This window comes from Azolla caroliniana, unplaced genomic scaffold (assembly GCF_043228905.1).
Source record: "Azolla caroliniana isolate FFs.n. ecotype wild unplaced genomic scaffold, voAzoCaro1.0.p SCAF_10, whole genome shotgun sequence".
NCBI lineage: Eukaryota > Viridiplantae > Streptophyta > Polypodiopsida > Salviniales > Salviniaceae > Azolla > Azolla caroliniana.
This window is the reverse complement of record NW_028230445.1, coordinates 892,694-914,375: the sequence shown is the minus strand read 5'-3', so window position 1 is coordinate 914,375 and position 21,682 is coordinate 892,694. Positions and strand designations below refer to the sequence as shown.

General features: G+C 35.9%; 2 protein-coding genes across 2 annotated transcripts; both read left to right on the top strand.

The window, feature by feature from the left end:
* Positions 1-12,375: 12,375 nt before the first annotated feature.
* LOC147858593 (uncharacterized) lies at positions 12,376-15,703 on the top strand. The gene is made up of 6 exons (XM_087326415.1): positions 12,376-12,460; positions 12,588-12,671; positions 14,312-14,393; positions 14,502-14,590; positions 14,765-14,876; positions 14,965-15,703. Exons 1-6 carry the CDS (start codon positions 12,422-12,424, stop codon positions 15,111-15,113), a joined length of 555 nt encoding a protein of 184 aa, XP_087182541.1. The 5' UTR covers positions 12,376-12,421; the 3' UTR covers positions 15,114-15,703.
* Positions 15,704-16,729: 1,026 nt separating this feature from the next.
* On the top strand, positions 16,730-18,713 carry LOC147858592 (uncharacterized). The gene is made up of 5 exons (XM_087325270.1): positions 16,730-16,856; positions 16,985-17,058; positions 17,261-17,340; positions 17,829-17,986; positions 18,176-18,713. Exons 1-5 carry the CDS (start codon positions 16,733-16,735, stop codon positions 18,538-18,540), a joined length of 801 nt encoding a protein of 266 aa, XP_087181396.1. The 5' UTR covers positions 16,730-16,732; the 3' UTR covers positions 18,541-18,713.
* Positions 18,714-21,682: the final 2,969 nt, after the last annotated feature.

Genomic DNA, 21,682 nt, shown 5'->3' with positions numbered 1-21,682 from the left:
TTTGCACTCAACATCACACATATCTCTCACTTCGTGCTATATTGGCCGATATTTATATTTGTCTAGTGAGTCGCCATCCAGTCATTTGGCTTTAAAGCCTGTCCACTAATTGCTTTTAGCCTTAAAACGGTTCCCTTCCTATTCAAGGAGCCTTTACTTCATTATCTATACTTTTTTCTATGCCTAATATATACACAGTGGCCGTCTATTCATGCATACACCATGGATGACCAAGGTCCACCATAGTGAGCATTAATCTATTGGCTTTAGTTTGACACATGTCTCTAACTTGGCGAGCGTGTCATGTGTATATACATATATGTGCCTAAATGTGCATTCCCTAGTAAAGGGGGGACAGGGGGGTCCAAGAAGCTAAATATATTTAAGTTGAGGCTAGAGTTTAAAGGCATATGTGATAATGGAGGGATTGTACCCAAAAATTGCAAATATATGTAAGGAGATTGGTATTCATTTGTTGTCGCGATATGGGAGGGTTGGAACATTTAGGACAAAGTATTAATATTAAGATGAGGAAACAATATCGTATAGAATCTATCCTCGTTGTGTAATATCGTCGAGTAGTGTGGAATCCATCAACTTCTATTGTTCAAAAGTGTTGGACTTGATAACAAAATGAAACCTATGAGGTGAGACAAATTGCAAGACTTGTATTCAAGGGACAATTCAAACATAAATGGAGTATCAAAGTAACATAAGTGATTCTACACACCCTAGTTTCTATGAGATTCTACTAGATGGAGTATGTCAATAACAACATTGTTTGCTTTGACACTTCATTTGAGTATCATGATCAATTGAATAACATGGAGGCATTGACTTGTCCTTTTGTGACGAGTAACTTTGCTCATTGGTAAGCACCATATACGAGGGTGCAAGTATTTTTCAAGCATGCATTTTGCACTAGGTCTTTTGACTAGCCACAATATGTACCAATGTGCTTATACATGGTATGTTTCAATACGTGAACCACGAGTTATGTGATAAATGTATAAGCTAATTATAAATTTATCACTTAACTAAGCCAACCTTCTTAGTTAGAACTAGCAACCTGAATTTTTTATTTTGATTGCTCGATCTAAATGAATTTATAGCAAAAAAATAATGCATTTAATTATTCATGTAATGCAAATTCTCACAACGATTGTGTATGCAATATTTCCATGACATGTGCATATATTCTACATGATTCAAGATACGAGATGTAATGGTTTCTCTTGTATTTAATCACTAAAGACAGGTTGCGAACGAGGTTGTCTAGCTTCATAACATCGATTGTCTTACATCAAAATATTATTCTTGTAAACATCCCTTGTTTTTTTTAGCTTCTCATAACTCTTGTGATGCTAGCTTGTATCCATAAACAAATGTGGGATTTCATAACAATGTGGGCACATTCTACGGTTCAAGGAATGACACTTTCCTATATTAATGGCTAAAGATGCCACACAAAATAATCACCCAAATTTGTATTATTGGGTTCCCATCTATCATTCACTATAAAGATGTTCATTTCCATTACATGTACACTTGAAGGAAATTTTCCCAATGTAAAGGTGTTAGTGCATGTAACATCAGTTGATCTTGTTCAAGTTATACTTTACCTAATGGTTGCCAGATACTTGAGTAGGATGTAATGCACATTAATAATACATTAGATTCTAAGCATGTACATAATTTTAAAGCGTAGTTATATATTGAGTACGATATCCTACTCGAGCCATTTTTATTAAGTTATCAAAATTCTAGTTACTAAGGAAACTAATTAGGTTGTTTTGTTTGTAGCTTGAGCAAACAAGTTTGATTGAAATTTGTTCATATGCACGTGCACACTCACACAAACACAATGTTTTATATATTGTTAGCAAACTATTTGTGGGACGTTTATTTGTTGAGCTAGCTTCCTTGTAATGTTACTTGAATGAGCAATATATTCTTTATGTGCATTGGTTCTTTATTTTCTTGTACACTTTTTGCTCCTAAAATAACCCTAGATATAGTATACATAACTTTTATTGGGCATGGGGATAAACATCTATAATTCTTCATATAATACGAGTATAGCAACATCTACGATGGTGTGGTTGGCTCCTCCTTTCATTCACTCTCCCTCCCTCTCCACACAGTTTTTTTTTTCCAAGGACTCGTTTTATTCCTAGTGGGAAACACCAATGTAAAGTGAAACCCCACAAAGAGTATATATAGTATAGATGATCAAACATTATTGTGGGAGATCTTGAGTGATATGGATCGAGTAATACCCAAAACATACACATGACACCATGTTACTAGTTATGAAACGTCGAATAAATGTGGATAAACTAATTAACCATACATATACACAAACACATGCATATCCATGCACATTTGGAATGGAAAATGATGATAATTACATTTTGTCATCCTCGGAAATAACAATCAGCAACGATTCGGTTCGAGAGTGTCCAAAATGAACCAATCAAAATTTTTGAAACCTGAACCAAACCACGAAACTGTAAAAACCAAACTGTTAGGTAAAAATCTAAACCATTAAATCACTAAAACCGCAGTTTCTTCTTCTTCTTCTTTTCCAAAATGAAGCTACTTTCCCATTAGTTAGGTAAGATTATTACAAAGAGACAGTACAATGAGGCTTAAGCATAGATCGGGGAATCCCCCTCCGATCAAGTTCTAGAAATTGAAACTAGTTACATTGCCTTTCGGACAGACTACTTAGTGTAAGTACCTACAACTAAAATAGTGAACTGTAGTGATGGCTAGTACGAGACAACTCTTGGGGTCGACAACATAGGGAGGGTGGTAAGTGAGCCGGAAACAGCCAGCGTGGGGGCTGGTAGTTCCACCTCGGGCCACTTCCTCCTTTGTGTCACCATAGGCGTGTTCCGCCATTTCAGCCAAAAGTGCAAACGGGCAGTACCCACGTCAGAGGAATGGTTGCAAACCTCGTCCAATTGCCCTCGTAGGCAGCTAATAAGTGCAAACCATATGTCCATGATCACTTCCTCTAGGGGTCGCACCAGATCCTAGAAGACCTTTAGGCAACGCGCTTTCCATATGTACCATAGGTTGAAGCCTACGATCAACATCCAAATGTCCGGGAACCTCGGGGATGCGGACTGCAAGCCTCTCTCAAATTGAATCTTGGAGGTTTTCAACTTAGGTCAAAAATCAAAATTTTTAATTTTTAAAATTTTCATTATTTCAAAATTTTAAGATTTTTCCTAAAATGTGAGAACTAGGCTTAAAAATGAAAAAGATTGTTTTAAAATTTTTATTTATTTTTAATTATAAAAATAAAATAAAATAAAAAAAAACAATCAAACCGTTAAAACCAAATCGAATTGAACTGTTCACCCCTTAAACCGAACCGAACCGTTTAAACCGTTAAGCTGCGGTTTTGCGCTTCAATTCGGTTCAAACCAAACCATTGTTGGTCGTTAATTGGAAAGCAAGAAACCTAACCTATGGGACCTAGTGCAGACTCCAATGGGTGTAATAAAACATGGCTCATGAATTTTTTTAAGATCAAGCTTATACATGCATGGTTAGTAAGTTTCCTCGCAAAGCCCCAACTTCCTGTATGACAATCAAAGAGAATTTGAGTCAAGCAAAATTTAAACAATTTTGCAAATGTTAGGCGTGGGGGTGAGCTATAAACAAGTGTTGTTTGATCATGGAGAGAAGAATATTGTTTTGTAGCTTGTCATACCATATGTAATATAACATGTGACATGTGAACCTCCACATCTCTCCCAACTAGCAATACATTTGTGTTGTTAAGAAAACTTCATTCAATGAGAGAGAACTCTACAACGTGAAGGGAATGTTATGCATTGCACCGTTTATGTTGTTCCCGCATAAATTGTGCCAATTTGAACTTAATATTTTTGTTTTCTTTTTGGAAAAAATAAATTGTTTTCAATGGGTGAGAGAGAGAAAGAAAGTCGATATGTTTTCAAGAGAGTCACCTTTATGTTAGCTAATCATATAGTGCTTTAAGAAAGAAAGAGGCCATGGAATGGATAAAGAGAATATGACATTTTCATATATAATCATGTTATTGCGATAGGAGATTATATTTGACAACAATGTTCTCATTGACACATGTCATCAATCTTCATAACATGTGACGGAAGAGGGTTCACCATCATTTGTACAAGTCATAGCTCCATACCACACACCTTTGTGGCACTATTCCTAGCTTTGTATTTCCAGCTCCATGACATTATTGTGTGCAAGGGGACCCATATTCTAGCTTTTGTCGGCACAAATAGCATAAATTCGTCTTTGAGCAAACATACAAATCCCTAATGAATGTATCGTATGTGGAATCTCTCTGGACAGGGAACACAATTATGCTATTAGGAACTCATTCTTCACATGATTAGTTGTGCAATCATATGCGGGGGATTAGGATTGAGTTACGGTATACCCTTTGAAATGCTTACTAGCATGATGATATTCATGATGGTCTCAATCTTGAGGAAGATTGTCATGCTAATAGGTCCTATGCATTTATTAGCACCGCCATGTGTTATATTTTTCACTCCATGTGTTGTAGTAAAAAAAACATGTAAGATCAGGTTGTAAAGCTATATTTTGTGCTAGCAAATTGTTAGTGTGCATGACGCTAAACTACAACTATAACGAGTTTATTAATGATGAATACCATATTAATTTTGTTCGTTGCTCAAGAAGTAAACCTACAACCATAATGTGCATGACCACATTCATGATGGCCTTGATCTAGACAATATGTTACTAGTTCATATGGCCTTCTAAACATTGATTTATGGTATCATTTTCAATCTTGGTGTTTGAAAATGAAATTAATGTCAATGTCGTGACATACTTTTCGGGGCCATTTGTTAAAATGCATGATTTGTAGCTAAAGTTATGAGGAGTATTTATAATGAGCTCCAAATCAAACCTACGCGTCACATAGGCACAAGTTTTGATGTTATGCCAATATGTTATATATTTGATAATTTACACTAGGTAATTTCGAGAACATCTAGGAAACCTCAAGAGTCTATTATACGAGATATAAAATACATGTTTCCAATTTGTGCTTTTTCACATATAGTAATCTTTTTTTGTGTAGTAGACATTACAAAATGCGAGAGGTAATAATATTTCATTGTCATCTAACTATTTTATCACATATTTATACATTTCAACTAAGTAAATTAGGACAATTTTTCGAATGAAATTACCACTTTTTTATTCAATTTTTGTATGATTCGAAATCATTAAGTCGATATGTGGATGAGGAGTTTCTTTTTTAGGAACACATAATTTGTTGGTCGACGAGGAAGTTTTTGCACAACACATGTTGTCAATCAAATATTATGAATCCACACTTTATTTTAACATTCCCATCAAACATATACATGTAGAAGATGATTTGATAGAGGAAGCAAAGATCACCATCAAATTGAATTTAAGTTGACATCACATTGAGGTTAAGCATGTTGAATACATCCTTCTATTGAATTGTTTTACAAATAAAGAGATGCAAGTTATATGGTGAAGGTTCTAGAGGATCTGTATACTCTATTATATGTACATGGCAATCGATTATTAAATTGAGATGATGTGCATCTAGAGATTTGGCAAACCTTGTACTCTCAACCCAATTTCAAGGTCATGGGTGGTGATGCACGTAGAAAAGTCTGGTTTCTCCCCCAAAACATGTTTAGGAGAGCTTCCATAATAACTTGCATCACTAAATAATAGGCGCACGGTTGGTTTATATGGATATTTGAATCTCACATATTGTAAGGCCTTACATCCACATGAACTCATTTAGTTAACTACATGAACTTTTTTCATTCTTGTGTCTCGACCCTCTAGGCAAATGTTTGAATTGTTGTTCCAACATATCCCAAATATTTTAAAACTGATTACATATTTATCCATGTTTACTCATTACTTTCAGCTTGATGGCCAATGGCAATATAGTGATATCGTGATCTCTGAAGTCATTACATTTTCACTCTTATATTTGGTATGGGGTCTCTTTACAACAATATGCTTAAATGACTTATATATTTTCTCATTATTTGAGACAAGAAAATATAATTATCCATGATACAATGAAACTTTCTCATTAACCAAACACGTACCTTTAATAGTTAAGAACATATATCAAGGTTTCATGAATGTGATATTTCTACACGCAGAGGCTTCTCTACTCCAAATTAGAAGGTATTGCTCATTCATTCATAGTCCTCTTGTCGAAACAAACGTTGGCATCCATGGATTTGGTTGTTTCCAGATGTAAAATTATATATTTTAATGCCTTTGAAAATGTTGTGATGTATTTTTTAAATCCATGATTTCCTAACTAAATTGCATGTACTTGTCTCTAGGTAGAAGTGATGATGTACTTCAACGAGGATGCATGATGAGAATTAACCTCTTACTCCGAAATGCTAGAACCTCTCGAAAAGAAACCACATGTCGAGCACACTCAGTAATGTTCCTTTTTACCATTAACAACAAAGTAAGAATGATGTACTGTGAACTTGAAAAAAATGATTAATCATCTTGAAAATAGTAAAGTAATGGCCATGATCTACATTATCTAGTTGTTTATAGCAATAAATTTGCGTTGTTATCAAGCGATCCTTCATTGGAATCAACTAAAAAAGTGGACATCTTCTCAAAAGGTTTTTCTTCTACATGTCCTCTGTAAAATTCGATATGTTTCCAAAATAACATCTAATTACAACATACATGAGGTCATGTTATGAGGGTTGCATCCACATCATTTTCATTTTAAATAAAGTTTCAAAGAAGGTTGTTGGTGAAATGTCCCATCACGGAGTTGGTTAGATGATATCAATGGTGCGACTATATCACCCTTTTTAACACTCTTATATGCATTGACGCTTTTGAACTCCTTTGAAAATGGAGTTTATTACCCACACAAATTCATCGTTGATTTTACATGGACATCCTCGATTCGTGTAAAGAAAGTGTAATTAATTCGTTATTTGTATTTTGGAAGGAATAAGAGTTTACCTGCATGATAAATTAATGGGCTCAACAAATTGTTTAGACACCATCACATTGGATATCTAAAGAGGCAACGTGCCATTTTTGAGAAGTTTAATATTTTACGATGAAAGATTAAAGACAGACAAAAACATGTTTGGGTGTTATTGTGGAAAGACAACTTCTTTATTAAAATCATTTCGAAGATGTAAAGTTATTTTAGTGTTTCACTTATACGAGAAAAGAAACATATTACCTTGTTTCAATATTAATGCATAACGGTCACACGTAAAAAAAATCATTGTTAACATGTTATTACTACTAATTCATTAATTGACTTCCACACTTTGTCTGACATGTTCATCCATTATAAGTCATCAATACATTTTACAATGTACAACGAGACATTGCATTGTATTCAGCGCCAATGATCATGTATATGTTACATAAACTCAATCCACCATGAAATTGTTGCGTCACAATTGTTGTTCTTTTTTGCTACGATTTTCTTTTATATCTTGTTCTAGAGACTCGAATAAAAACTATGATGCTTTTGTTGAGAAGTTGTTCTTGAAGTAGTGACACTGAGAAAACCTTGGTTGTGATGGAAAATTGGGGGATTCCTCACTTGACGTGTCAAAGTTGTGAATAAGCTATTAAACTTACATGGGAGTGCCATCTAGTATTGGGAATGCTTTATACGCATGCCAAACACTTATGCTTTCGCCCCTTCCAATCATAAGCTCATTGGCCTTCGAACTTCTAGGGTAATGCTCAACTATACCTCCACACCAAATCTTCTCCAACATGAAAACCTAGGTATGATACAATTAACATAAGTATTAATCATTTACTACCACAATATAAATAAGTATTATAATAATAACGTACAATAATCTATGGTTAATAAGATTATGTCACCAAGGGCAACATTGTTCATAATTTGAAAAACACCTAAGGGAAATAAATATACTCCTACCAAGTTTGGGTTTTAAACCTCAACATGATTGTTACAATTGATGAGTTAGAGCCAACGTGATGATTCCTCTTCACCGTTTAACCCTCTTTATGGTAGAAACAAATTGCCACATGACAAAATCAAGTTGTCTACATGACAAAATCAAGTGAGAGTTCATGAGACATGATCAAATTGATGGTTCATGTTGGTCATTTTGACTCCCCGCGTAATGGTTTAACACGTCAAGAGAGTGTGTCTATGTACGGTTGAATGTACCGACCTTAAAGAGTTTTTAGATGAAAATCCTTAAGGGTGCACTTGAGCTCTTAATTGTATTTATATTTTGTGTACTATGAGTAGGTCGTGTTGAGAAGAAAATCTAGTTATGACCCTTAGCTGTTAATTAGTACTAATTGATAGTTATGGTAGCTAAATGGTTTAGAAAAATGATTAATAATTACTTGTGACTAATTGAAATGGGACAAAAAAGAAAACTAGCATTCAACAAAGTGAACTTTAGGGCTCACTAATGGGATTTGCTAATGAAAATAAGAAAAAGAAAAAACACTAACAAAAAAATAATGCTCAAGGTTCAAAGATGGTTCTTCCGCACCTCCTTAGCCTATAAGTAGACATGGGAGTTTACAAAAAGCTCATTGTTAACTTCAAGCCGTGTTTCTAATCCCTAGGAGTGTCCTTATTGATATCTATGTATGACTTTGACATTATGGCATAATTACTTTCACAAAATCTACCATGTAACAATGAAGAGACTTTACCACAATTATGCACTAAATAGAAGAGCAAATAGACAATAAATCACAAACTCCACTTACCTTCCATTAATCATCTTTATACAATTATAATTATTAATAATCACAAATATAAGGCTTATGCTCGTAAGCAAATAAATGGTTCAAAGAGAAAGAGAGAGTGGTGTAAGCCTTAGCTTTAGGGAGGCATATCAATTGAGGAAGAACCCCTACCAAATTTAACTAAATTATTACCATGTCTATTTCACTGTTGGAAGGGCATTGACAATCTCATTATAATGGCAATCTCTCTCTCTCTCTCTCTCTCTCTCTCATGAAGACCACAACAAAGTAATATGCCAAGAAATATGGGAAATTTACACCTGATATAAATGGATCACCCCACGAGAGCCACTCCCATTGAAAATGTTGTACTATAAGGAACACTTCTTGCACTTCTCTAAGTTAGGTTTTATTACACAACCAAAATATATAGATACATTCTTATCAAATGCACTAAGGGTAGCCATTGGACAACTTAGGATATCATCTCACCAACTTGAGATTGAGAATGGTCGTGATAATAGAGTCCCTAGAGAGGAAAGGCTATGTAGGTTATGTCACATAGAGATAGAGGATGAGCATCACTTTACATGTAAGTGTCCAACTTATGCCGAGATAAGGGCGAAATACCAAGACATACTAGGACCCTCTCGCACCCTCTCCAAGCTATTAGATACCTCGGATATAAAGAGACTAGGTAGGTATATCTTAGAGCTAAAACAACATAGGGAGAATAAATTACAAAGTGTTAACGATAACCCTTTTAATATCCACCGATATGAAACTAATGTAATTTTTCAGGAACAAGGGGAGACAATAAATGTGGATACACCTATGCCACTCGACCTCTCTCTTGATGAAGCGGGAATGCAAAGAACAACCAAATGCCCTCGGATGTTGGGCTTCAAAGCAACTCGACGCGGAATAGAAATGATTAAGAAGATAAGGGAACGTGAGCTACGCCGCCTAGAAGCTATGGTTGGGGTACCTCTTACATTGGGACCACAGGCCACATCCACATCGAAACCCTTTGGATGGAAATGAAACTAGGCCTAGTATAAAGCCATTTCCTTATAGAACATGTTTTTTTTACTAGAACCATTTCACTTAAGCTCTATTCTAATTTATTTTGTTTTTATTTTTTCTTTCGATGAATGGGTAAATACCCCATTTTTGTTGTAAACTAATTGTCTCATGGGCCAATTTTGGCCTTAGAAGACGTTAATATATATATATATATATATCTATACGCACACACATGTACATATACAATGAGCCTTCATTTTTTCCCTAACCATAACATCAGAGGTAAGTACTTCACAATCCTCGCACTCGATGTTGAGGCCTCTCTCGTAGGATATGAATAGGGGGGAGAGGCCTCTTAGTAAAGGTGAATCCGTCATGCCAAAGCTTAAACATCTTTATAAATTTATGGTCATCCTGCTTACTACCCAAGAATTGATGGCCACTATTCAAGGTGGAACGACCTGTAATGTGACTAAATTGTATGCTGACCAACTAACACAATCCAACCACTCGATGAACATCTATTGCAATTATTGGTACAAGTAGAGATCGTTTAAGTGACTTAGGTGCAAGAAGATAAGCTAGACCAAAAATGAGTGTTAATCGGTTTCATTGGGAGAAAGACATGGTTGACCACTCTTTCTAAATGTGCATCTAGATGATTTGAGCACTCTATTATGCCCTAATGTCACCTCCACCACAACCCGACAATTGCACTACCACAACTCAAAATTGCACCCACCTAACCACACCTCAGAAGTTGTACCTACCTAACCACAACTTGTTGTGTGTGCACCACCATCGTTCTCAATGTCGACCATGAAGAGGCCTAATAGTCAAACACACCCCTCAATGGTGTGGTTCCACCAACAATGAGACGTGTAATCGTCATTGATCAACTTCAACTTGTCGACTAGACCCTGGAACCATCGCCTTTGAGTACACTCTCCAACTAATAGAGACCATGGACGACCGCAACTTTATGCTTTTTCTTTTTGGGTCCATCTATGACTATACCATTGTCCCATAATCATGCCATGGAGATGGTGATCTGGTAGGTTGTGTGTATGGCTGGGGGGTGGAGCCAAGAACGGCTCCACCCCCCTCCCAAGGAGGGTTGAGCACAAGGGAGAGAGGAGGAGAGAGAAACATAGAATGAGAGAGAGAGAGAGAGAGAGAGAGAGAGAGAGAGAGAGAGAGAGAGAAATTTGAGAGGGAAACTTCTTCTATTTTTCTTACTTTTATTCATGCCCCATGGGTGGGGTTTATATAGGTACATGAGGTGACCGTTACAAAGAGACAAGTAGGGTAGTTGTCTCTCACCCTTATCCATCCTCGTACATCTCATACGGGTAACAGGTTGCAATAATTAAACTTAATGTCATGTATGATCAAGTGCTTCTAATGATAAAGGGCTTAGGAGCAACAAACTATGATTAATAAACTTTGAGCATTAAGGTAATTTGTAGTCGTTGAAGTTTACTGCTTAATGATATTCATGCATGTACTTATGTGATTGGTCAGGCTTTGACACCGTACGTGCAAGTAACACAACCAATACGAACTACCTCTCTATAAGGGGAGAACAAGTTGACAATATATCGTGATAGTTCATAATTATCCAACCATTACATCTCGAAGAATCCATAAATGACATTTTCCAAGGATAGAGCCTCAATCCTATTGCATCAACCATTGATAGAGCCGTGCTATTAATCGACCATTATTACCTCCAAGCACAACTACACAATTGTATTCTTTATTATTAATTTAACTATTTCTCACTTGATCTATACTCGACTTAAATTTAATGCTGTGCAATTTAACTACGCGTTTAAAGTGTTCTCACTTGATCTATGTTTGGCTTAAATTTAATGTTGTGCAATTTAACTATGTGTTTAAAGTGTTGCCGACTACTTGTAAGCAATGCAATATTCCATATCTAATAATATCCAATTAACCCGTGTCATAGCCACATCTTGCACCAACAATACATTTTCGGCCTTTATCAACTGCCAACCACCAAGTCTATTGTATCCCTCAGTTGGCAACCACATACAATAGGAGGCTATTGTGTTTTGACCCTGCCTAAACCCTAAACCCAATCCATGACAAACACGATACTCGACGACCATGACAACGAAACGAAAGCTCTAGAAGCTCTAGTTCTCTGTCTCGTATCCCTTGTTCGTGGGGTTTCCTACATGTAATAGTAATGTTACATAATATGCTAATTATAAGTAAAGTGCAAGCTAAATTTAGTAGTCTAAGCAAGTTTTTAGGGACACACTCCTTATTATGATAGCAATACTTGGACATAATATATCGATAGTATTGGTTCTTCTCCATTCAATCCTCTGGAATGGGGGAGAAGTTATAGTCTATAGAGATGGGTAGGGAAGGGCATTTCGGGAATTATAGAAACCTGCAACAAAGCTCGTAAAGTGTAATTATGTATGTATGTATGTATGTATGTATATGTAATCCCGTGTGGACCCAGTTTTATAAATTACGGAAAGAACAGGGCCGATTTCTGAAACTTCAGAATCCCCTTCTTCTTCTTCTTCTTCTTCTTCTCTTCTTCTTCTTCTGGTTCTTCCTGATGGGAATCGCCGAGTCCAAGCTCGCTTCTGAGCAGTCGGTATGTCACTTGTCGTCCTGTTTTGCTTTTCAATTCTGTTTGTTCCAGAGAATCGAAATCCTTCTCTTCCGAAAACCTGTAACTTTCTTCTTCTGTTCTGTTCTCTTTGCGTGTTTCCCTCTTCCAGGGATCTGTAGACGGAATCACTACTATAAGCAGAAAAACTACCGAGATCGACCCACTTCTTCAGAGTCTACAAGGGCTTGAAATCGTAAGCTCACCTTTTCACTTCCTTTTACATTCATTACCAACTTTTATTTGTATTTTTGATCTTATTATTTTGAGTTCTCTTTTAAGAAAAAGGTACATTATTCTAATTTCAATTCCATATCCGTATATGCAATTTGTAAATGTGTTGATAAAGGCTTGTTTCCATTCTGAATAAGTTTTCCATATGTGTAATATGGATCGTCATATATGATAAGAGTCGAAAAAGAGTTCATTTGATCATGTTGCAGCTGGCTAGAGGTAATGCGAACTCTGAATTCACAAGTTAATAGTTCAAAGGAAACATTGGCTCAGTGTGAATCTTTGCACTATGGATGAAGTTGATCAGTCAACGGTTTAGCATATTGTAGTTAGCTACTTTCGTGTCAACATGATAGTTCAACGAGAATCCATACATTATGGATGATCTTGATTCGTGAGAGTGATCTTTCAGCATATGGTAGCTCGTCAGAGATTGGGTGACGTTATGTATCGGGTACAATGTTTGTGTGCACTTTTACAGGGTATTGAAATCAGTCTTTGTGATTAGATGTTTCTCGTTCTTTCTATGACAGCCACTTGACGATGATATGCTGCCCATTTCCGTGTTTTATGTATTTCTAGACCTTTGCCAATGCTCACGCTGGTGCGAGCTCATCTTGCCACCCACGCTTTTTGTGCCTTTAAGGGATCATGCTAACTTCATTACTTTTATTTCTCTCGGTAAGTTGTTGTATAGCAATATTATCTGTTTTTCCATGACACGTACCAGAGAATCCCCTATGTCAACAAATGGATTTGTATGTTTAGCCTTCCCATCGAGTATTTTATTATCAGGAAGAGATAGGGCAATTGGAGTGAAGAGAGACGTAAATGGCATTTTCTGGAAGTCCCAAAACTGAGCAACTATGCAGCTGTGTAGGTGTAGTGTTCTTGCCCCATAAATGGATGTAGGTGGAAAACGAACAATCTTGCAAGTCTTTATACATAAACAAGAAATGAATGTGGTCCCTAATTAAAAAGTTTTATAACCGAGTCACTGGCGTACTGAAAAATCATCTATTGTCGTTGGTGGTTATATCCCTTTGCGGAGCATGTGTTCAGCAGAGATTAAGTTTCTCATGCTATGGAAAAAATCAACAAATAGAGGACTTCCTTATTGGTACTTTGGAGATCTCTCATCTGTTTGAGCACCATCATCAGGCATTATTGCTACCTAGGTTCTTCATTCTTATGTATATAAGCTTTAAGAGGTCAATATTTGAAGTAGTGTCTTTTGATGGAGGCAAACAGTGCAGGGGAGGAAAGAAACCATAGAATGATGCAGATGAATTTCACTGCTCAGGAGTGCTTAGATGAAGGCCAAGACTTCTATGATTAAATTCTTCAATTTCTTATTGAGCACTTTAGCATTACCATCATATTCTTGGGGTGTTAGGTTTTAGTGAACAGTGTGGTTAGTGGATCAGGATATTTTACATCAGAATTAGGTGTTTATTGACCCGTGCCACATCCATATAATTGGAGAAGTTGCATGAGCTGTCATTGGATTCATAAATGAATTTTTGTGAGGTAGTGCTTATTATTATTATTATTTCTGTTTGGCCTAAAGGTGGCGTATTTCTAATTTCTTGAAAATTTTAGGTAACCCCCCTTTTTAAATCGCCTCCTGCTGAAGTTGGTCTGAAGGACGTTTTGTTGAGACATGCTTATGGAAGTGAACATGGTATATTCATGTTTTTTCACTTCATCTGGAAAATAGTATCTTGTAAATGATTCCTTGAATTTCTCATGGTTTGATGTCATGAATGAAGTTATTGTTCCTCCATTATAGGGTCATTGGACCCAACATCAACAGCATCATTGCTCACTTTATATCAGGAGTGGCAACGGGTAACCTCTAATAAAATAAAAAAACATCAGGTATATTGGCTTTATATATATATTTTGATTATATGACAATCTATAATTTGTTTTCTGACCTCAATGACCTTCATAGCTCATGGGACATATAGATTGTTTGATTTATAACCGGCAATATGTGCATTTGCTCTAGTAATATTTTTGTTCACTAGTTCTATTACTGTTTTTTTTCAGGAAGATCTGAATGACAAGATGGATATTATGGAAGCATTAGCACTAAAGCTTTTGCAGCGATTCAATTCTAGCCTCTCTATGATAAAAGACAGCTCCAGTGATCTAGAAAGCGGTATGCAATTCCTTTTTGTCATTATTTTCATAAGACAGCATGCTTTTTTCCTGGATGAACTCATTTAGATCTAGTCTTGTACCCTCAGCGCATGCTATTAAGGTGGAGGTGGATGAGGTGAAGAACAGATTGAATGAGTTGCTCGAGAATTATAATGCACTTGAGAGGAGAATAAATGCAGATGGACCTCATTTCCTTCAGAATGTTGTCAAGCCTCTTGCACTCGGTGACATTTAAGTGGCATATGAAGTGACAAATGCCATTTGATGTACCACACTCTATTATAACTGTAAATACAAAGATTCATTTGAAAGAAAATGATCAGCACTATGCCATCCTTGTATAAGATAATTTGAAGGAGAGAAGCAGAATGCTTGGTTACATCAATCGTGTCTCCTTTTTGATCACTTTACAGTGAGCCTCATACCATCCATGCCAAGGTAAGAATGGATAGTGTAAAGGCTCCTCCTATAAGCACTAGCAGGTCCATTGCACACCCGCATGAGTGAAGAAAATAAGTTCTTGAACATGAAGAGATTAAAGAAACCAGAGTATTGCACCTTTATTAGAAGGATAATTTTCATATTTTGGTCGTGAAATGGTTGAGTTTGTGTCCCTAAGATTCGATTCGCATATTCCAGTTGGAGTATGGTTCAATTTCTTTGCATCCCTTCTAAGATTGAATTCACACCAAATTGGGATATTTTCTTTAACTTTGTCATATCTTGCTGGTCAAGTTTGGATATCCACACAATGTTAGATTATTGGAATTGCGTAATGAGCATATTATAACAGTTAATAAGTAATATAAATGGAAATTTATTTTTACTTAATGCTCTTAACGAGTGATTATCCATTCTAAAAATTGTATGATAATCCCTTTTGGTGACAATGAACATGGCTGGCGATGTCACTGAATGTCATGAAGTTTACTCCCAGTGTATATATGTATGTATTCTTGGACAAACAAATGTTTGCTTTTCTTGTTATTTTCTCACAATGTTGGAATAATCCTAGAAAACAGAATGTTCTTGCTTACTAAAGACCTAAAAAGTGAGTTCCACGAAAATTTGATCATTTGTGGGGAAAGGTAGGTATTAAGATCTTTCAGATGTAGATATCCCGAAGTGTGTTTAGGCACAAAATTTTGATCATTTGTGGGGAATGGTGGTGGTACATACATAGTTATAAAGATATTTCAGATGTAAGTGTGTTTAGGCATGTTTGCGTGTTTGTTGGTTCTTGGAGAAGAGAAGATTTATTGTAGTAACAAGAATGTGTTAGTTAATAACAAGGGTGGGCTAGTTCTTCTTGTTACAAAAATTATAGTAGGACATAAGAAAAGGAATCATAATGGTATTTTTATCCAAGAGGTAATGTTTGTAGTTCGACGAGCAATAGGAGAAACTCTCAGATAATTTTGGGATAATGATTAATCATCATTCTAAGATAGCTAGTACGAAAGCCATTTTCCAAGTTTTTTTCTCAATGAGCTCATATTTCATTACCTCCTTGTCAAATGAATGACCCTTCTTCTCATGAGGGGTCTTCAACCATCCCTTCTCAAAAAAGGAAAGGAATGTATCGTGAACACGATGAACCATGAGTTGTTGAGCTCACAGATTACATCACAAATAGATTAGATATCACGAACGGAGGCGAGTGGGCGACCGGAAAATCTTGGCATTTATGTTATGCAAAGCAATGTATGGATTGATGAATTGAATTGACATACTGAGCTTGAAATATGGTATGGTATTTACTGTCCACACCGAACAGAACGAAGTACATATGAGTCTCGCCTCAAACCGTTAAACCCCTCTTGCTCTTAAACCCTCAAAATTAACATTAAGGAGATGGAGATGGAGATGGAGATGGAGAAGAGAGGGATCGCCTCCATAGCCATTCTTCCTTCAGGGTCCCTCTCAGGTCACTTCGTCGATGCTCAGACATCTCAGTGCTTTGGTCTCTTTGGAACTCGTGCGTATTCTCTCTCTCTGTCTCTTTCTGTACTTGATCACGTGGTTTCTTCCATGTTCCTAAATATATGCAAGATTTGTTTCTAAAACGCTGAGGCAAAGAAATTCATGGTTCGCTGATTTGTGCAGAGATTTCTTGTGTGAGAGAGTGTAGCCGTGGAGAAGATTACAAACTTATTAATCTCTCCGTCATTGATTACAATGTAAAATATATGTTTATTGATATTTGTTCGTGCTGAACTCATTATTATTAGTGTTTTGATTCATTATTTCTTACATCTTTGATGGTTTCTTTGTTGCTTTGCTGTATTTCCAGTTTTTGCTCGATCTGATGCTTTTTTTGCTTTCATCCGCGCTCTTGCTTGCAATTTATTAATGAGACATGATGTGTATTTATACTTTTAGAGCAAGAAGGAGGTCCAGATCATTGTAGAATCACATGGACATGATGCTGCGAGGTTCCAAAATGCAACTGATATTCATGGGTATGTAAAATGTGATGAATTTATAAAATAATACCTCAAAGAATCACCAGGTTCTTTTTTTGCTACAGTTAGGTTGCAAATCACCATTTCTACCAACAGACATCATGTTGGTCCATTTAGGTCAAAGGTTTTGAATAGACTAGATTGTGACTGCATTCGATAATTTTGCTTGATCAAGTTTATGGGGAGCATCTTTGAAGAGGACATTTAAACCTAATCGCAATGCTTTGCAACTATGAATATCTAATAAGTTTGACTACTGATGGATCCTCTAGAAAATTGATTTGATTTTTTGATTCTTTGTGAATATTGCAACAAGTACGTACATGTATTCCGACAATTTATATGCATATTGTGCCATGAGGCACAAATGCCATTGAAGACACTGATTTCACATGTGCTTTAGCACATTATGATTTCTTTGATACAATTTTTCTTTTTGCATGAGATGATCCATTAAAGTCATATTTGATGTCATTGGTGAGTAGTTGGGAAGAAGAAATTATGGAGGCAATTCATGGTGGGAAGGCAAAAAATGCTTCTGTGCCGAGCATAAAATTTGAATGTGAGATTTTGAAAGCAGATGAAGATGCAGAACAACATATAAAGAAGTACCTGCCCTCTATTGCTGACCGGGGTGCAGTAGGTTGGAGTTTTCTTTTACATTCATGTTACCATCTATTATTTTAGTAGCTAAGGTAAAGTTGCATGGTACATTGAACATATAATACTCCATTGTTTTGGGGTATTTGATGTTTTATTCTTATTTTCTCGGATTAAACCAGGCATATGTTCAGGCAATTGAGATCGTTCATTGTTCTCTAATGAAATGCAGTTAATATTGGCACAATGCACATCAAGGGGCTGAAGTTTGATAAGGTACAACCACCTGAGGATCTGGAGCATGGCACTTCAACAAGACAAATTTATCAAGATGACATAAATATCCATGATGAGCAAGATGCAAGTACTGGAGATGATGATGTAAATATATCCAGGAATCAAAGTGCCTATGCTGAATCGTCGAGCATATTGACAAGTGAAATGAGGTCATGTTTGAGTTGTGCATCGGTGACTAAAGAGTTTGAGGATATCTTTCAGAAAGAACTAATTGTGGAGGGTTTATCCAGCACTGGGATCTCTATGCTACCTGATTGGAGGGAGAAGCCATCATGTAAAGTTGTGCATGACTCGATTTGAAGTAATGTGAAGATTCCTCTTATCCAAATATCCAAATATTCTTCTAATGTAATGTTCGAAAGATTCCTCTGGGCATATTTCTTGTCGATAGCTGCTGCTTGATTGTGAATTTGCACTTAGTGTGTTTTCTTAAGAAGAGAAGATATTTTAATGAGGGCTGTTTTTTTGTTATATTTACAATGTAGATTTTTTAGACTGTTTTGGGGCATAATTCTTGTTTTAGGTAATCTAGAGGTCATTTTAATAATTCCATATGCAAGGAATTAGACTTTTCTCTAGAACCATAATGCCAATTTAAATTTGTTTACCCACACTAGAGAGTAGGGGCATGGTTCCTCTGATGGCATGGAAGATTTCGAGGTTAAAGCAGCATATTGGATAGGCAAGGTATATAACAGAATCCTGAAGTATATTCCAGACTCGTAAGGCATTTCTGTATTTTTGTTCCATCTTATTCAGTACAATTTGGCTCGCAAAAGGTGGAAAATTGTGATATGCTGATGAAATGTAAAGAAATCTATTCATGTGAACATTAGTATATTTGGAATGAGGTCGGGACTGCAAAAAATACACATACCAATACTCATTTATTGTTGTCAAACTGTGAGGGATAAGGATTGTAAGCATTTCTGGTGATTCTGATAAAAAGTTACTATAATCGTGATCAATTATGTAGACAATTATATTACAGTAATCATAAGAACATTTTGAATCAGACAATGCTCCAATTACGAAGAGAGAACTGTATCAAAGACCATTCATCTGAAAAATTGTGACCAATTATGTAGCGAAATAATATTAATCAAAAGAGCATCGTGAACCACACTGTGCTTCAATTATGAAGAGAGAACTGTATCAAAGACCATTGATGTAAATGTGGTAGGTAATTATATATACACACACACACACACACACACACTTCTGTATACATCCCTATTAACAATCCCAAACTATATTCATAACACTGGCTTGTAAGTGGTGACTATATGTAGCGGTCAAGTGCATGATTGCTCATGCATTCACAGCTCACTACTTAAGCTTAACTAGTTGCTTATTGTTAATACCATGAGGAAATAAGGTGTTAGCACAACAAGTGATACATTATGTTGGAACTTAGATCTGTCCTCGGACCTCAAAAATAGTTAGTAGACTTAGATCTGTCCTCGCCAAACTGAAGTTCCACATCAAATTTAATGGTGAGGCTGAGGTGGGGATTTGTGGAAGGAAGAAGGGTGACAAAGGCTTGACCAGTAGCAGAGACAAAGTCGCCTGTGCCACTTACAACAACAACTGCACCGGAAGGTACACTACCAACGAGTATGAGAGAGCCGACACTCTTGCATGGTGACATCCACATGCTGTTATCAACATCAGAATGCCCATCTATTTTATTTCCGTTGGCCATTTTATCAATAACATGGTCACTGCAATAACAATGGTGAGAATATCGGTTGGCAATATGGTATCTACGAACGTTCTCATGATTAGGACTAAAGAGCTTGGCTGTGAGATATAGGAAACCAAGAGATTCAACTAATGAGGTTATGTTAGAAGAATCATAATTAACGTCTCTATAGAGATACACACCACTAGCAGTGCCCACTACTATTGATTGGTTATCATTATCCTCAAAGCTTGAAGAAGAGATTAGCATATTCATTACTAAATCTTGATTTGAGAAGACTCGAGAATTCCCCAATTTATCACTGTTTTCATGATGTATTTTGGTATGATCTAACTCAAGCCCAAAAGAGAAGGAACAAATATTAGGGTTCAAAGAATTGTAAGTGACCCCTTCTTCAATTAATAGATCCACATAATTAATGTTAATATCATGAAGTAATGTATCACTAGAACAAGCTATACATTTCAACATAAAAAACATGCCCACTATTACCATCATCATAAGATGGTCATCAAACAAATTAGTCCAGCTGCTTTGAACGCTCATTATGAATATATTATCAAGCAATATTAAGTTTGGGAAAAATATTGTACTCTTCTAAAAATCGTATGTGAGCTTAGCTCTGACTACAGTCTTTATATATCTTCTTTATATAAATTGGTCTTCAGACATGATTTGGACATAGTCAACTAATGCGAGCTTAGCTCTCACTTCAGTCTTTATATAAATTGGTCTTCAAACATGAATTGGCCATAGTCAACTAACGCGCCTATGGGAGAGCCCACCAATGTTGATTGTTTGCCAGGTGATACGACATTTTCATGATCTTTTCAACAACCAACTCTATTAATTTATACTTGGAAGGCTGGTAGATATTCTAAAATTTTAAAGTTTGTCTTCATAACTTTTGTAGCACAGTCTCAAGCATTGCTGTGCTTACCGAATACATTTATTATATGTACATTCATCAATATATTACCTCCTTTACCTGACAGTAAAATAAATACGGTAACGAGTAATATATGCATGGCAAACATGATAAATAAAGTGCAGAATTTAAAAACATTACTTAATTAATACTATTATATATCTACACCTAACCATAAATAAATAGCTTGAATTTAAATATCTGGATAATCTCATAATGCTAACCTTGAATGGATAGGGGTTGAATGTAATTCCTACTAAGTTGTTTTTATTTTATTCGGCCAATAGTGCAAGATAGGTGTACACTTAATAACAAATGGGAATCACTTTGTTTCTTGGCAAAATAAATCATAAATTTTCTAATCCGTATTTGCATGAAATATGCATTATGTTTTACAAAGGTAAGCAATCAACCATTCACAGTAATAGAAAGCATATATAACTTTTGGGAAAGATGGAGCTCCTTGAAAGAAGTATCACCATTAACCATGTAATACTAAAATTGGTTGCTAACTAATGTGAAGGAGGTTTTTTTTTGGAAAAAAATAAATAGCAAATTTAAAGCGAAAAACTGTATTTATCTCCATGGCATGCTACAGCAAATATACACAAAAAAATATTTGTTAAGGAACCTTGAAAGAAGATTACCCAAGACTAGATTTATATCTGAATAAGCACTGAATAGAACAGCTCTAGTCAATTTTCAGCTGCAAATAAAACATTTACGTATTAAAGCAAGCAAACACTCATAATTTTCAGCTCTATACAAATGTAATGCCCATAGCAAATCATCATCCTCAACATGTTCTT

Bases quoted from the DNA above. Each gene is read 5' to 3' on its own strand.
- LOC147858593 (XM_087326415.1), top strand. From the start codon at position 12,422: ATGGGAATCGCCGAGTCCAAGCTCGCTTCTGAGCAGTCG. The intron at 12,672-14,311 runs GTAAGCTCACCT...TGAAAATTTTAG, and splicing joins GTCTACAAGGGCTTGAAATC to GTAACCCCCCTTTTTAAATC. The intron at 14,394-14,501 runs GTATATTCATGT...CCTCCATTATAG, and splicing joins TGCTTATGGAAGTGAACATG to GGTCATTGGACCCAACATCA.
- LOC147858592 (XM_087325270.1), top strand. From the start codon at position 16,733: ATGGAGATGGAGATGGAGATGGAGAAGAGAGGGATCGCCTCCATAGCC. The intron at 16,857-16,984 runs GTGCGTATTCTC...TGATTTGTGCAG, and splicing joins CTTTGGTCTCTTTGGAACTC to AGATTTCTTGTGTGAGAGAG. The intron at 17,341-17,828 runs GTATGTAAAATG...ATTGGTGAGTAG, and splicing joins AATGCAACTGATATTCATGG to TTGGGAAGAAGAAATTATGG.